This window comes from Amblyomma mixtum, chromosome 7 (assembly GCF_055824585.1).
Source record: "Amblyomma mixtum isolate Tamu chromosome 7, ASM5582458v1, whole genome shotgun sequence".
Taxonomy (NCBI): Eukaryota; Metazoa; Arthropoda; class Arachnida; order Ixodida; family Ixodidae; genus Amblyomma; species Amblyomma mixtum.
The window spans coordinates 14,748,306-14,762,227 of record NC_143018.1 but is presented as its reverse complement, the minus strand read 5'-3'; the positions used below and the strand labels follow the sequence as shown (position 1 = coordinate 14,762,227).

Below are 13,922 nucleotides of genomic sequence, written 5' to 3'. Positions count from 1 at the left end.
TAGATCTACATCGTGGTCACCTGAAATATGGAAAATTCCATTCAGGCGCACAACCATCAGTTGTCAAATGCTCGAATATTCACTTCCAACCTATAAACATGATATAAATATCGAAAGTGTTAGCACCCAAACTCTGAAGAATTTTTTTACACGACAAGAGCGATGGTTATGCTCACTATGAATTGCTTAATGATGCTTTTTTTTCTTTCAAGTGTATTATGCTAATCTTGATTTGATGAAGATATCTTATTGTTGTGAAAAATAAGACTTTGATGTAGAATGCAACCAACTAATTTTTCTTTTCAGCCAGGAAAGTCTTGATTCACTTGCTATGTGTGTATGTTGTCTTAATTATGCTGCTATATATGTAAATGTGCAACTGCTGTATGCCTTGTAAACGGGGCTCTAACGACGCCAAGTGATATGTTTTCACTTTTGTTTGAGTCCCTTTCCACCTCGATGGAATAAAGTTCAATTTCAATTTCAATAATTACTGAAAAGAAAACATGCAATCAAAACCAGTTGTCTATAGTCCTTTAAGTAACCCCCTAATTATCATTATGCGAGGCATTAGAGGAGTTTCATCACCAAAGCAGGTTCCACATTATTTTGGCTACCACTGTATGCGTACCTTATTGCACAGTGCATGAAGCGATACGACAGGAAAAGTTGCGCCCTGCAAGAGTTACAAAATTCCCCCCACCCCCCCTGTCAAAAAAGCCATCCCTTACCTTGCATCGTGTTCAGAGACGGTTGTCTCCATTTCTTCTGGCGGCTCCTGCTTTATGGACACCATTGTCCTATCCCACAGCAAGGCAGGAGAAAGAAGAGAGAGGCAAATGAGAGGATGATGCACAGAATTTTTGGCGATACAATACACACTTAACGTTGGCAGCGAAAAATTTGGGAAAAATGAAGAAAGCCTAATGCACCAACCTATATAGTTTGGTTAGTACTGATGGGAATAGACAAGGGCGTCCACAGAACTTTTTCCGGGGGGGGGCACCCAATGGCCGGGAATTGGGGAGGCGGTAGGTTAGCACCAAAAAGGAACTACGTATTTGTGGTCTAAACTGCGCACATGAAACAACAAATTAGAAACAGCAAATTAGTGCTAGGCTTGGAGAACATACATTGGATTTTATTAATGAACAAAGAATTAAAGCAAATGCAAAAAGTTACTATCGCTTAAGCGTTCTAATCAAGCTGTGTAGTTGTTTCCTGCTAGTGCATAAATAAAAATTCAGGGGGGCACTTTGTTGACCTAAAGTGCGGTGAGGCGAAAGCCTTAAGCATGATGTTGCTGCTTGAGTCACTCATGTGTGGTTAAGATGTTAAGCTTCGCCTGTAAGAGGGGTTGCAGCATTCGGGCTACGGCAGCTTATCTGTTTTTTCAGCCAGCGTCCACTTCGGCGGACGCGGTTGTTGCGATGCGTGTCTTTACTCTCTCTGTTGTTCTCTTTCTTCTTATCTTTCAACTCTCTTCTATCTGCACGTGGCAGCGGTGGCGGCTCGGCTTGAGCCAGTCGGCAGGCAGGCCCCGTGCACTTTCTTTTTCGTCCTTCTCTCAGTCGCAACCAACCAACCAACCAACCAACCCGCCTCTAAGAGTGGAACGCGACAGCGTCTTGCAACGCTGCCAGAGAGTCCATGGAACGCCATCGCCCATTCGGTTCTAGGCCTCGCTCGGCGGTAAATTGGTTTTTGAGGAAAATAAATGTATCTGTCTCTCATATCTCGGTGAACACCTAAACGTCGCCGGGAAGGGAGGAAGATGAGAGTAAATGAAGACACCGTATTCACTAGACGCACCTTTGTTCATTCTAAACCATCGAGCTGGCATGGCGGAGTGGTAGCGTGCTTGTCTCGCACTCCTGAGACCGGGGTTCGATTCCCGAGCTCGGCCAATTTCCTTCTCAGTTTTATTTATTTATCTCGTCTTACTAGAAAGGTTAATTAGGCTATTGGTTAAGTAAGCAATTAACTAAACTCGGTCCCGCTTACTTGGAGCATCACTATATGGTCCCTGTAATTGGTTGCATGGTTATAGCCAAAGTACAATTGGCCCCGTTTGAAATTCGCGCACTGTGACGTGATGCATTACATCATCTTCGTGATGCCTAAGACCAGGCTGGTCACTTTATGGTGAATCGAGGGACTGTTTAAACCAATGCTATAAAGAACAGCAGTTTGAAAAATGTATTGAAGTCATGGGCGTCCGGAAGGGGGGGGCAAGGGGGGCGGTTGCCCCCTCCTGGAATTACGGATATTATTTATGCACTAGCTCCTTTTTGGTGCTCACCTACCGCCACCCCCATCCCCGGACATCGGGTGCCCCCCCCCCCCCCCCCCCCTGCAAAAAGTTCTATGGACGCCCTTGATTGAAGTCCTAAGCAGGTATAATTTTTTTTCAATAGTGGCTGCCATTTCGGTTTCTCAAGTTCATAAACCTGCTACACACCACAGCAGCATTCAACTGAACAAGCGTCCATAAAAGAAAAAAAGATGCCAGTTGATTTAGGTAATAATGCCAAATGTGGATAAGTCCGCTAGCGTGACGTCATTTGTCGGCTGGAGCTACGACGTACTAGGCGGTACCAGAATACTACCTAATTACCACCCCAACTTCTTCTGTTTAGCTACTGTGCAACCGCCATTCGAATCACGTCCTCCTCCTATCTGCTGCTGGTTATTCTGCTAAGCTCGGTGCGCTTAGGGGCGGTGCTGCCTAATTGGCACCCAAGGTTCTCGCCTGGTTACCACCGGCTACACCTTGGCAAGTAAGCCACCCGATGGGCAGGTGAGCAGTGGCACAAGGCAGGTGCTACTGCAGGTGTGGCCATTGGTGGGACTTGGGTTGGGTTGCGACCCATAGCGTTGGACTAAAGACACACGTACATAACATAACATAACCAAAAAATCAACGAGCAGGCTCCTCTTCCTAAACGCATCTCACAGTTTCCTACCTCCGAAACCAAGGTGTCGGCATACAAAGCTCTAGTCCAACCAATCTCAGAATATGCGAACACCATTTGGTTTCCATACACACAAAATAACACAGCTATGCCTGAGTCAGTGCAACGAAAAGCGGCTCGTTTTATCTATAACAAATACCAGCGCACAGACTCTTCCACAGAACTGCTTATCCGAGCAGACCTAGGCCACGCTAGCAAGCTGTGCAACCTTACACAGACTGAAGTTTTTATACTTGCTAATTCATAAAGCATTTAAAATGAATACTACTAGTACACATGTCACTTTCAACCATTCCAGGCAAACATGCCATAAGCATGAATTTATGCTTGAAGAGTACACTTGTGCCAACAATGCATAACACTTTTCTTTTTTCCCACGGGCAACAAGTGAATAGATAAGTTGGTTACCTCACAACCTTCACTGGATAAGTTTGTACATTTTGCCACGATAGCTGTGCAATCAACTAGCCACAATTGATTGTCTTGTTTGGTATCGTGCCTTCGATTTTGTTTGTATAAGATTGTGGGGAGATCTTACTTCTCAATTTTTTTTTTGCTCTGAATGTATGCCTGATTGCATTCAACTCCTGTACATCAACCCACTCCTGTAACAGTTCCAGCTAGGAACTGACAGTCGTCATCATCATCATCATCAGCCTGACTACGCCCACTGCAGGGCAAAGGCCTCTCCCATGTCTCTCCAATTAACCCAGTCCTTCGCCAGCCGCGTCCACCATATACCCGCAAATTTCTTAATCTCATCCGCCCACCTAATTTTCTGCCGCTCCCTGCTACGCTTGCCTTCTCTTGAAATCCACTCCGTTACCCTTAAGGACCAGCGGTTATCTTGCCTTCGCATTACATGCCCTGCCCAAGCCCACTTCTTCCTCTTGATTGCAATTAGGATATCATTAACGCGCGTTTGTTCTCTCACCCACTCCGCCCGCTTCCGGTCTCTTAACGTTACACCTATCATTTTCCTTTCCATAGCTCGCTGCGTTGTTCTTAACTTAAGCTGAACCCTCTTCGTTAGCCTCCATGTTTCTGCCCCATAGGTGAGTACCAGTAAGATACACCTGTTGTATAGTTTTCTCTTGAGGGATATTGGTAAACTGCCATTCATGATCTGAGATAACCTGCCATATGCGCTCAACCCCATTCTTATTCTTCTAGTTATTTCCCTCTCATGATCTGGATCAGCTGTCACTACCTGCCCTTCAAATAAATAAATAAATATAAAGCAACCTTGATCCCACGTGATAACCAAACTTTGCACCATCACGGCGACGTCTCCCACGGCCTTAGCGTCATCTAAGTGGCAATAATTAATAAACGCTCGTGGCACAGTCAAGCGCAGCAAAACTGCTCTCGCAGTGCCGCCGTGCCTCCGCTTCCCCATGCTTCGCGCTAAGAACGTGTGCCCCATTTTTTATCCTTTTCTACCCCTTGCTGCACTTTTACTGGCTTTCCTTTCTCAGCAACCCGTGCCGCCTTATTTTTGCGTTCCAGCTTCACTTATTCCGTGCACGCCGTCTTTGCATCACAGCCTCAATGCCTTCAAAAAGTTGGCTTCCCCTTGCAACTATCGAGCTTGGTGGCGAAGCCATTTCCATCTCTATGTGCGTCGCTTTATCATATTCGGTATCCATTTGCCTCCGAGAGTTGGCCTCGCGATCTTATACTTTGCGCGAGCTGCGATGTTACCATTCCGCTCTTTACTATAGCTGTTTGTTCTGAAACTTGTTTTACTGTATTTGAAAAAAAAAAATGTACAGTCGTCTATGGAAGGCAGAATGGAACCCCAGCTTCACTTTACTATATTCCAGTTTTTACTATAACTGAATATACTCTAGTGGGGTTCTACTGTACAATGTTGCAGTGTCGCCCTTAAGTGCCTAAGATCGGAATGTGGCCATCCCAACGAAATATTAGGCGCTCTGTCCCATTCTCTTGTCTTGTGTGTGTGTGTGTGGTTTTTGGTGCCTTTACTTTACTTTCCAATAAAAATAATTCCCTTTTTTTTCCCCAAGATTTCCTCGCATGAACAAGCCTGCATATTTTTATTTGATATCCAAATAGCTTAGGCAAGCTTTGTAGTCGGGACAGAAAAGTAAAAGGCCGAGAAATTAATGAGCTAGCTCATTCATTTTCACTGCAGTCACCTGCAAATTAACAGCCTCGCCTTGTTATTACAATTATAGGGCTTACGTGGCACTAGTTTGGATTAACGCACTGACCAGTCAATAAGGTTCAAAACAGAAAAAGAAACAAAACCATTCATATTAACACAAAAAGTGTTTCTAATAAGGGAGTAATTACTCATTGACGTCCACCCGAGCGCAGCCATACGGCCACAAAGGAAAGCTATACAGCTTTCACAGAAACTTCGTAGTTAAAGAAAAATTCGTCCTGGTCCGGGGTTCGAACCCGGGACCACCGCTACACCGGAGCAGTCGCTCTACCAATTGAGCTAACCGGGACGGCAAGCTTATGGTAGGGCGAGAGCGAATTGATCAATAACTCGAAGTGGGAACAGTGTTGACCAAATATTTTAGGGGAATCCCCCAAGGTGGAGTAGATTTGTAATAAGGGAGTAATTACTCATTGACGTTTCCATACGGCCACAAAGGAAAGCTATACAGCTTTCACAGAAACTTCGTAGTTAAAGAAAAATTCGTCCTGGTCCGGGGTTCGAACCCGGGACCACCGCTACACCGGAGCAGTCACTCTACCAATTGAGCTAACCGGGACGGCAAGCTTATGGTAGGGCGAGAGCGAATTGATCAATAACTCGAAGTGGGAACAGTGTTGACCAAATATTTTAGGGGAATCCCCCAAGGTGGAGTAGATTTGTAATAAGGGAGTAATTACTCATTGACGTTTCCATACGGCCACAAAGGAAAGTTATACAGCTTTCACAGAAACTTCGTAGTTAAAGAAAAATTCGTCCTGGTCCGGGGTTCGAACCCGGGACCACCGCTACACCGGAGCAGTCACTCTACCAATTGAGCTAACCGGGACGGCAAACTTATGGTAGGGCGAGAGCGAATTGATCAATAACTCGAAGTGGGAACAGTGTTGACCAAATATTTTAGGGGAATCCCCCAAGGTGGAGTAGATTTGTAATAAGGGAGTAATTACTCATTGACGTTTCCATACGGCCACAAAGGAAAGCTATACAGCTTTCACAGAAACTTCGTAGTTAAAGAAAAATTCGTCCTGGTCCGGGGTTCGAACCCGGGACCACCGCTACACCGGAGCAGTCACTCTACCAATTGAGCTAACCGGGACGGCAAACTTATGGTAGGGCGAGAGCGAATTGATCAATAACTCGAAGTGGGAACAGTGTTGACCAAATATTTTAGGGGAATCCCCCAAGGTGGAGTAGATTTGTAATAAGGGAGTAATTACTCATTGACGTTTCCATACGGCCACAAAGGAAAGCTATCCAGCTTTCACAGAAACTTCGTAGTTAAAGAAAAATTCGTCCTGGTCCGGGGTTCGAACCCGGGACCACCGCTAGACCGGAGCAGTCACTCTACCAATTGAGCTAACCGAGACGGCAAGCTTATGGTAGGGCGTAATTACGTCAATGAGTAATTACTCCCTTATTACAAATCTACTCCACCTTGGGGGATTCCCCTAAAATATTTGGTCAAAAAGTGTTTCTAGAATTTTTAATCAGTCTTGTAATTTATCACATTACAGAAGCAACACTTACATCACGTGAATGTATTTTTGTTTAGGTTAGTGTATCAGGAAAACCTACATGGCACCACAGAGGAGCATCAGAGGATAATGACCGACGCTGCAGAGGAGGATAAACTTTGTGCTGTTCATGATAAGATGCTGACGCAACTAAACACAATTCTTGTTCTTAGCAGAAGTTGCTTCTATACCTCTTTCTGGGTATCACATTTGTCCGGCACCAAATGGCACATTTGCTGCACAGAAAATTGCACGTAAAGATTTTCCTGCCACTCGATTCAAACTCGTGACGTCTACACTGAAAAGGACTCTGTGATTACCGTTTTTAAGTGAATGGCGATGTAACCTAGCCTCTGGGATCCACGACACAAAAACTGTATTTCGTTTCCTGACCTTTTCTACCGTATAAAGGCCGACTCTATAGCGAATGAAACATCTTTGTCGCCAGAGTGCGGTCATTAATCCATCAACACATATAAACTTCAGTTTGTTCTCCGAGCCCCTTTAAGTTGTAACTGGGTGTATAATAATTCAAACTTCTTGGTTCAATGTTTTAGGAGAATTTTGCAAGGTGGAGTAGATTTTGAGCATTAGCACGAGTTGGCGATCAATTTGCTCTCGCCCTGCTATACACAAGCCGTTCAGGTTATCTCGGTAGAGCGGCTCCTCTGATGAGGCGGTGATCCCGGATTTGAACCGCAGACCAGGACGAATTTTCCTTCAACTGCAAAACTTCTGAGGAAGCTGTTTAACTAGCCACTGTAGCTGTATGGCTACGACTGGGAGGTTGCTAATCAGTAATAACTCTCTTACTAAAATATCTGCTAGACTAGCACATCCAAACAACTCAGTTTTTTCCTTAGAAACACTGCAATGAAGGACCATTAGCTCTGCTCTCACCCATTTTCCAGGCGCAGTGTCGTCCCGAGGTTAACTGATGCCAGCTCTGGGTCGTAAACCTCGACACCGTTCGCTGCAGTGACCCAGCTGGGATCGATGCCCAGCTCAGCCATGGCATTCTCATTGCTTTTGCCAACGTCCCTGCAAAGTGCGAGATTTTTAATCAAGACCCATTTATGTCTCCTCAAAAGAGTACAGGCACTAAATTTTTGAACGCGTGTTTTTTTCATTGAAATTGTGCGTAAGACAACAGTATACATGACTAACAATGTAGAATTCGCCTATGCCAGCTCAATAGTTTATAACTGAAATTTTTTCTCACGCCATTTCGGTTTCAATTTCAGCAGCTATACGATAACTGTGGCACAAATGGCAAGTTAAGGTCATGCAAGGCATAGAAAATCTGTAATATAATCTCTGCTCATTCATTTTTTGCCATTCCTGCCCTTCGGCAGTTTGCGTAAGAGTTTGGGTGAATTAAAAGAAAGAAAACAGTGACCATACTGCAGTTGTCGTATGCTTCACGCGACCTCAAATCGTCTCTTAAGTCGCAGTTATTGTATAGCTGTTAAAACTGAAACCAAATGTGCAGCCTTTGTCAAAAATGCACAGCTGAAAGGGCTTGACCTCTAAGCCCTGCAGCGTGGCACGTTTTGCATCATTAACGACCCTAATCATTAAAAGGCACGAGAAACTCATGTCCTGAACCCATCCAAGCTTAGGACTGCCAAATGTGCGGGAGAGCCCTCAGTAAACAGCTTAGAAGCAAGCCCCTTAGGCTGTATATTTTTTTGCAAAGGCTGTACTTTCATGAAACCCGCATGTCACTGTCGTAGTTCAGTGCCACGTAGCATTTTGGTATCTTCTTTACTTGGACAAGGACACCTGTCTGACACAACGTCCCCCCTCCAGCGCGACTGACTTTGACCTCAGACGATGCTCCAATGCACAGTACTGCACTTCTTGTGCCTGTGCCTACAAGTAGGACAAAGACATTCAAGAGCTTGGTACCTGCCTGCTGCTCACTTTCATTCTTGGACAGCCTAGCTGGTACGGTAACAAGGGGAACCCAAGAATGGAAGCTGAGCTTTACTCAAAACTGCGAAACATTTTTGCCACTACTACAGTTAATCATTTCAAAAGATACGAGTACTGTGACTCTACCCTAAGAGGAGTGAGAACACATTGTCGCCACAGCCACCGTGCTTATTACATTAGCTTGCTCCAGAATATAGGGGTGAATGCCAAGGAATTGGTAGAACTTCCTTCTTTACCATAGTCTAGCTTTTAATATAGTTCAGATGGTTAAATTAATTACATTCCTGCCATTCTTACTGATGTTCACAACAATAATAAATTCACGATTTTTAGTGGCATCGTGGCAAACTAGGAGCCCTATAGCACATGCAGTGTTGACATATTTCATGACCAGCAGTCAAATGAAATCCAAATAACAAGACTTGAGAAGCAAAACTTCAGTTGAAATGAAATTCCAGCTGGTGGAAGTGCACATGAAGATGGTACTAAGCGCGAAGAAAGGGGGGTAACTAAAAATCAGCAAGAATTGATGAAAACTAGCCAGCAACTTTTCACCTTGCATAACTGCTCTGAAAAAGCAACACTACATACCACAGGATCTGGTTAATTTGAACCCACTCAATTCTAATAGCCAGTTCATTTGAAGTAATGCTCTGGTCCTCTCAACACCATCTTATCAAAAAGCCTGCAATCAAATTGAATGGTGCAAATTTAAAACCCACTTTCGATCCCATTCAAGTTCAAATTATCCACAGTGGTCAGTAAATGCCAGCAGGTTAGTCAAACATGGCAGGAATCTCCTCCGTGCCTTGCAAGACGCTGTACAGCCCCTTTGTGCACGTACTGCAATGCTTTGCATGAGATCTGTATAAGTACCCAAGAACAGAACGTCTCGTCTAGTGCTTGCACCGGCTAACGCATTTGCCATGGCTTCCAAGATTGATTACAAAGAGCTACATCACAGTAGAAGGCTTTGAGGCCACATATAAGAAGCCTGTCTGTCTGACATGCAAGAGGCAATGGCTCCGGACTTTCAGAGTACTTCCCTTGGAAGCTTACACACTTAAAAATGCCCCTTAAACCTCTTAAAGCACTCTGCAAAGTTCTTTTTTGGGCAAGCCATCAACTACACCACACTGTACTATCTTTTAAGAGATACCTTCCTGGAAATTTGAATCTGGATGCACATTCAGCAAGGACCTAGAGCACGTATTGCATGCTATGTGCTGAAAGTTGCTTTATTGTATTTTTGTGTGTTGCTGTGATACCTCGATTTGTGTCAGACCATGTTAATGAATTCAGTAATCTTTCTTCTTATATTCTTTTCTGGACCAAAACGAATGCGTCAGAACTGAAAGGGTGTTCACATAATGTGACCTAAGGTGCAGTGTCAAAGTCATATGCGAGGAGGATTCATGTGACATTGTTATGCGATAATGTCATTTCATGTGGAGAACGAGATCCCGACAGCTGACTAAAAAGCAGCACTTGGTGGGTTGCATCGACAGTACTCACTCCGACCCTTCTGTTCCTTGTGTCACACCTGCCGGAGTATGGTGCTTCCTCTCGAGCACCTGTCGCATCATGTGATAGAAAGCCCATGTCTTCACCGGCTTCCGGAAGCGGGGTGTACAGATGCGCCGTTCCATCATCTCTTGCTTGCGTACCTTGAAGTACTTGTCACGCATGTTGCGAAACTTGTTCATCGCCTTGCGGCCTGCAAAGTGGAATTTGCACACATGTACATACACTGGACAGTGGCTACACATGCAATCAGCCACTTTCTTTGTTTTTGCTTTCCTAATCATGAACTGGACTGTCTGCCATGACTGCCACCTTTCATGTTCATCCAGACATGAAAAATGAGAGACATACAAAGCTTTTAAAAACACGCTCCCAGCTTGAGACATTAAATCAATATATTCATGAACCAGAAGATTTGTTTTATCCACATGGAATGACATGCTGGTTTAAAGGCTGGTGCACAAATGTCTGTTATCACTGCTGACATGCACCCACAAAAGATGAGAAGAAATAATTTCCTACTATGCCAATAACCTGCAACAACTACATTTTCCTACAATAGTTGCCCTAACAGGTGACAATCCTAACTGGTCCTAACTAGCTTATAGAACAATTGCCAGTTGGGACCAACTGGAAACAATTGATCCAGTTGGTTCCATCTAGAACTGCTCTATAAACAAGTTGGCATTTTTTTATGGTGCTAGCTCTCAATTTATATGCTACGCTTGCGCGCTGCTTAGGAGAACAGACAATGCAAAAGAATCTTTACAGAGGCCTACAGGCCACGACAGGGAAGCAGCCACTGAGGCCGTCGCAGTGTGCTGTGGCCGTTCGCAATGTGCGCAAGACGAATTTCTCGTGTCTACAAACCTCTGGGCTGCTGATCTGAATGCTCAACGACGTCGACTGACTCACCCAGTGTTAACGAAAATGGCTTATACCCGCGCCACACGGCCAGATTTAATGTCATTAAGTGTTTACTGCCTTAAGTTTTAATGGCATTCGTGCGGTGCCACACACATAAATTTAATGGAATTAGCCTTACTGTCATTCACGACCTACTGAGTTCACCACAACTCATTCACCTGTGCAATGCGTACTCTCGTTCCCATTCCACATGCAGAAAAGCATGAGGAACAACTCCCTAACCAGTAGCAAATGGTTAATTCGTAACTTTGTCAGACGAAGCATCTATACTCCGTTTCATACATAGCTGGCAACGCCGCGGAGGTTGCTGAAGTAGTGCGTCCGCGAAATCATATTACTCCGCCACGTATCATTCATTCCTCTCAAAACGCCTGTCATTGTTTAGACGAATAAAAAGAGCGGTATAAAACGATGTGGTAGCATTGGAAATCACGGTCGAACCTGTGAGGCACTAAGTGCTTGGGCTCTCGGCCATAATTTTCACAGAGTGTGAGCTACTTTTTGGGCGCGGATTGAGTAGGAGAAATTCGCCCCACCAACCGCATATCATACCGCCACATGCACTCTTTGCTTCTCAAAGTCTCGACGAGTCGCACGATGAAAATGTGGCAAGAGGTAAAACGAAGTACAGGAAGTACCAGTGTCGCAATGAAATAAGCTTGTGTTAGCTTTGGTTGTATGGCGAACTATTTTTTGCATGCGGACTTAGCCTGCGCAAACAGGCGCGCTAGCTTTGGCAGCGTTGCCTGCTATGTGTGAAACGGAGTATATATATGCCGCGTTTTCGATGCGAACAGCGCCATTTTAACCAGTCTTTTTGACAGGTACTCTTGACTTGTGTGCCGACATGCGAGTTTATGGCTACTTTATTTACTTGTAAATCAAGAACAGCGGTATTTTATGGAAAATCATTTTTACATAACATCTGAACATTTGTGCTCATTATAGTCAGATACAACTTAAGTCTGCAGTGAAGCTCCACCAACATTCAGCCTCCGCACACAGAATTCCTCCACGACGAAAAAATAGTCTGTTGCTGAAACGTTTCTTGCTACGTAAACAAGAAGCTTAGCACAGGAAAAAAATTATGAGCTCTACAGTTCTGGTATGTGGATTGTTTGAAATAGTCAAACATTAAAAAATTTATTTCGTTTATAGGTGCGGTTGGCCAGCGGAGTAATACAAGACGCCGCGGACAGCGGCCCCGTGCTTGCAACCGCTGTTTTTATAAGTTGTATCCTACTATAGCACTGTTCATATTCAGATGAAACTTGACTGCCTTGCAAGCGTTACTGTCATCCTCACTTCTGATAATAACATTAAATGTGGACGTATAGCACCAACTCCGAAAATAATGGCATTAAAAAACTTAAGGCCTTAAGCATTTACAGCCATTTCTTTTGTGCGTGTGGCACGGGTATAAGTTCTTTGTGGTTTTGTCAGGACGTATAGACAACTTCGGTCGCCACAAAATAGTTCATCAAAAATTCCGTCTTTATAAAGCAGCGGAGTACTCCACTGCCAATGAAATTCCGACGAGTATCGTAGATCGGCCCAGACGATACTCCAATGGCATTACAAGAGCGCAACAAAAAGACGCGGGCAAAGGAATATGCAAGCGCCCATATTCATTTTTTGCGCGTCTGCCGTCCCTTTGCACTTCTCCATTTTTTGCACCCCCGTAATGACTGATCTGCAGGATTTGCAATGACTGATTCATAATTGAGAAACACGCGTTGTAATCTTTCCTACTTCCCACCGCAGTTTGGTCCGAAATGTTACTTCAAACTACGCGCGCCTTACCACAACTCGCTGCGGACGCCCCTAGGGACAGAATGTCCCCACTTTGGACGAATTTCCTTCCCCGCGACAGCACAAAAACATTAATCGTGTCTATTCTTCAAGCGGAGCGCAGCACAAAGCAAACAACGAAACAACAGACACGCGAACAGCGGAGGGGGAGTGTCACGCAGTTGGAAGGGAAGGGCGATGCCTGCGCCGACGCATCCGGCGAGAAGCGACGGGCGGCCCCCGCGGGCGCCCCGGGAGTTTGCGCTTGCCGGAAAAAAAGTGCCGCAATGGCGGCACGCTGCAGCGCCGCGCGTCTCATTGCCGGTGACCTCGTACTCGCGTAGTGCGGCGCGCCGGCTTTCCGGCAGGCCCAGCGGATCACGTGTATACCTGATATGCCGAACTGTTGGCCAATGGCTTCCCACATTGCCTCCTTTTTGGCGACATTCTTGAACTCGAGCTCGTTGCGGTCGAAAAGGAAGCGGTGCTGCCGCACGGCGTCCACGAATTCCGCCACGGGGAACGACATGTAGAAGCGCTGCACTCCACGCAGATGCGTTCGCGACGCCTCGTCGCCGGCAGCGTGGTCATCCGCGTGCTGCTCCATGTCACCGAGTTCAAGAGAGTGGCTCAGGCTGCTGCCGCCGTTGCAGCCGCTGTCACGGCGCCGTACGCAAGCGACGAGCCCAACAAGACTGCGGCGCCGCGATCATCGGCCCGCCGCCGCACGCACAGTCGCCGCGCTGCCTATGGCGCTGCGGCGGCTGCGGCGCCGTCTCTCGACTGCGGAGGACATCAATGTGAAGCCGCTGGAGCGGCGCCCGGTCGCCCGGCTGCTCGAGCAGCGAGGCGGCGGCTCTCATGCAGCAGCGCCGAAGGGGGAGTTGCAGCACTGGTTTGGGCTTCTCCGTGGTCAGTGTAGCGTAGAGGGAGAGGCAAATTGTGGACAAATCCGCCTCAAAATTGTCCGGCCGCATCATAGCCACCTAAAATTTAATTAGAGTGGTTAAGAAGCTCGGCTGCTATGCCGGAGTACCCGGGTTCGAACACGACCGCCGC

At 45.8% G+C, this 13,922-nt stretch overlaps 1 protein-coding gene across 1 annotated transcript in view; it reads right to left on the bottom strand.

Annotated features, from left to right (window-relative positions):
* The window catches only part of LOC149335081 (uncharacterized), a 19,214-nt gene extending 5,553 nt beyond the window's left edge, over nt 1-13,661 (bottom strand). Inside the window, exons 1-4 of the mRNA XM_089551761.1 lie at nt 13,254-13,661; nt 10,137-10,338; nt 7,584-7,724; nt 732-800 (exon numbers count right to left, since the gene is read on the bottom strand). Coding sequence (XP_089407887.1) covers nt 732-800; nt 7,584-7,724; nt 10,137-10,338; nt 13,254-13,470 — 629 coding nt within the window. The 5' untranslated portion in view covers nt 13,471-13,661. The remainder of the gene's footprint in view (nt 1-731; nt 801-7,583; nt 7,725-10,136; nt 10,339-13,253) is intronic.
* Between the last annotated feature and the right edge of the window lie 261 nt (nt 13,662-13,922).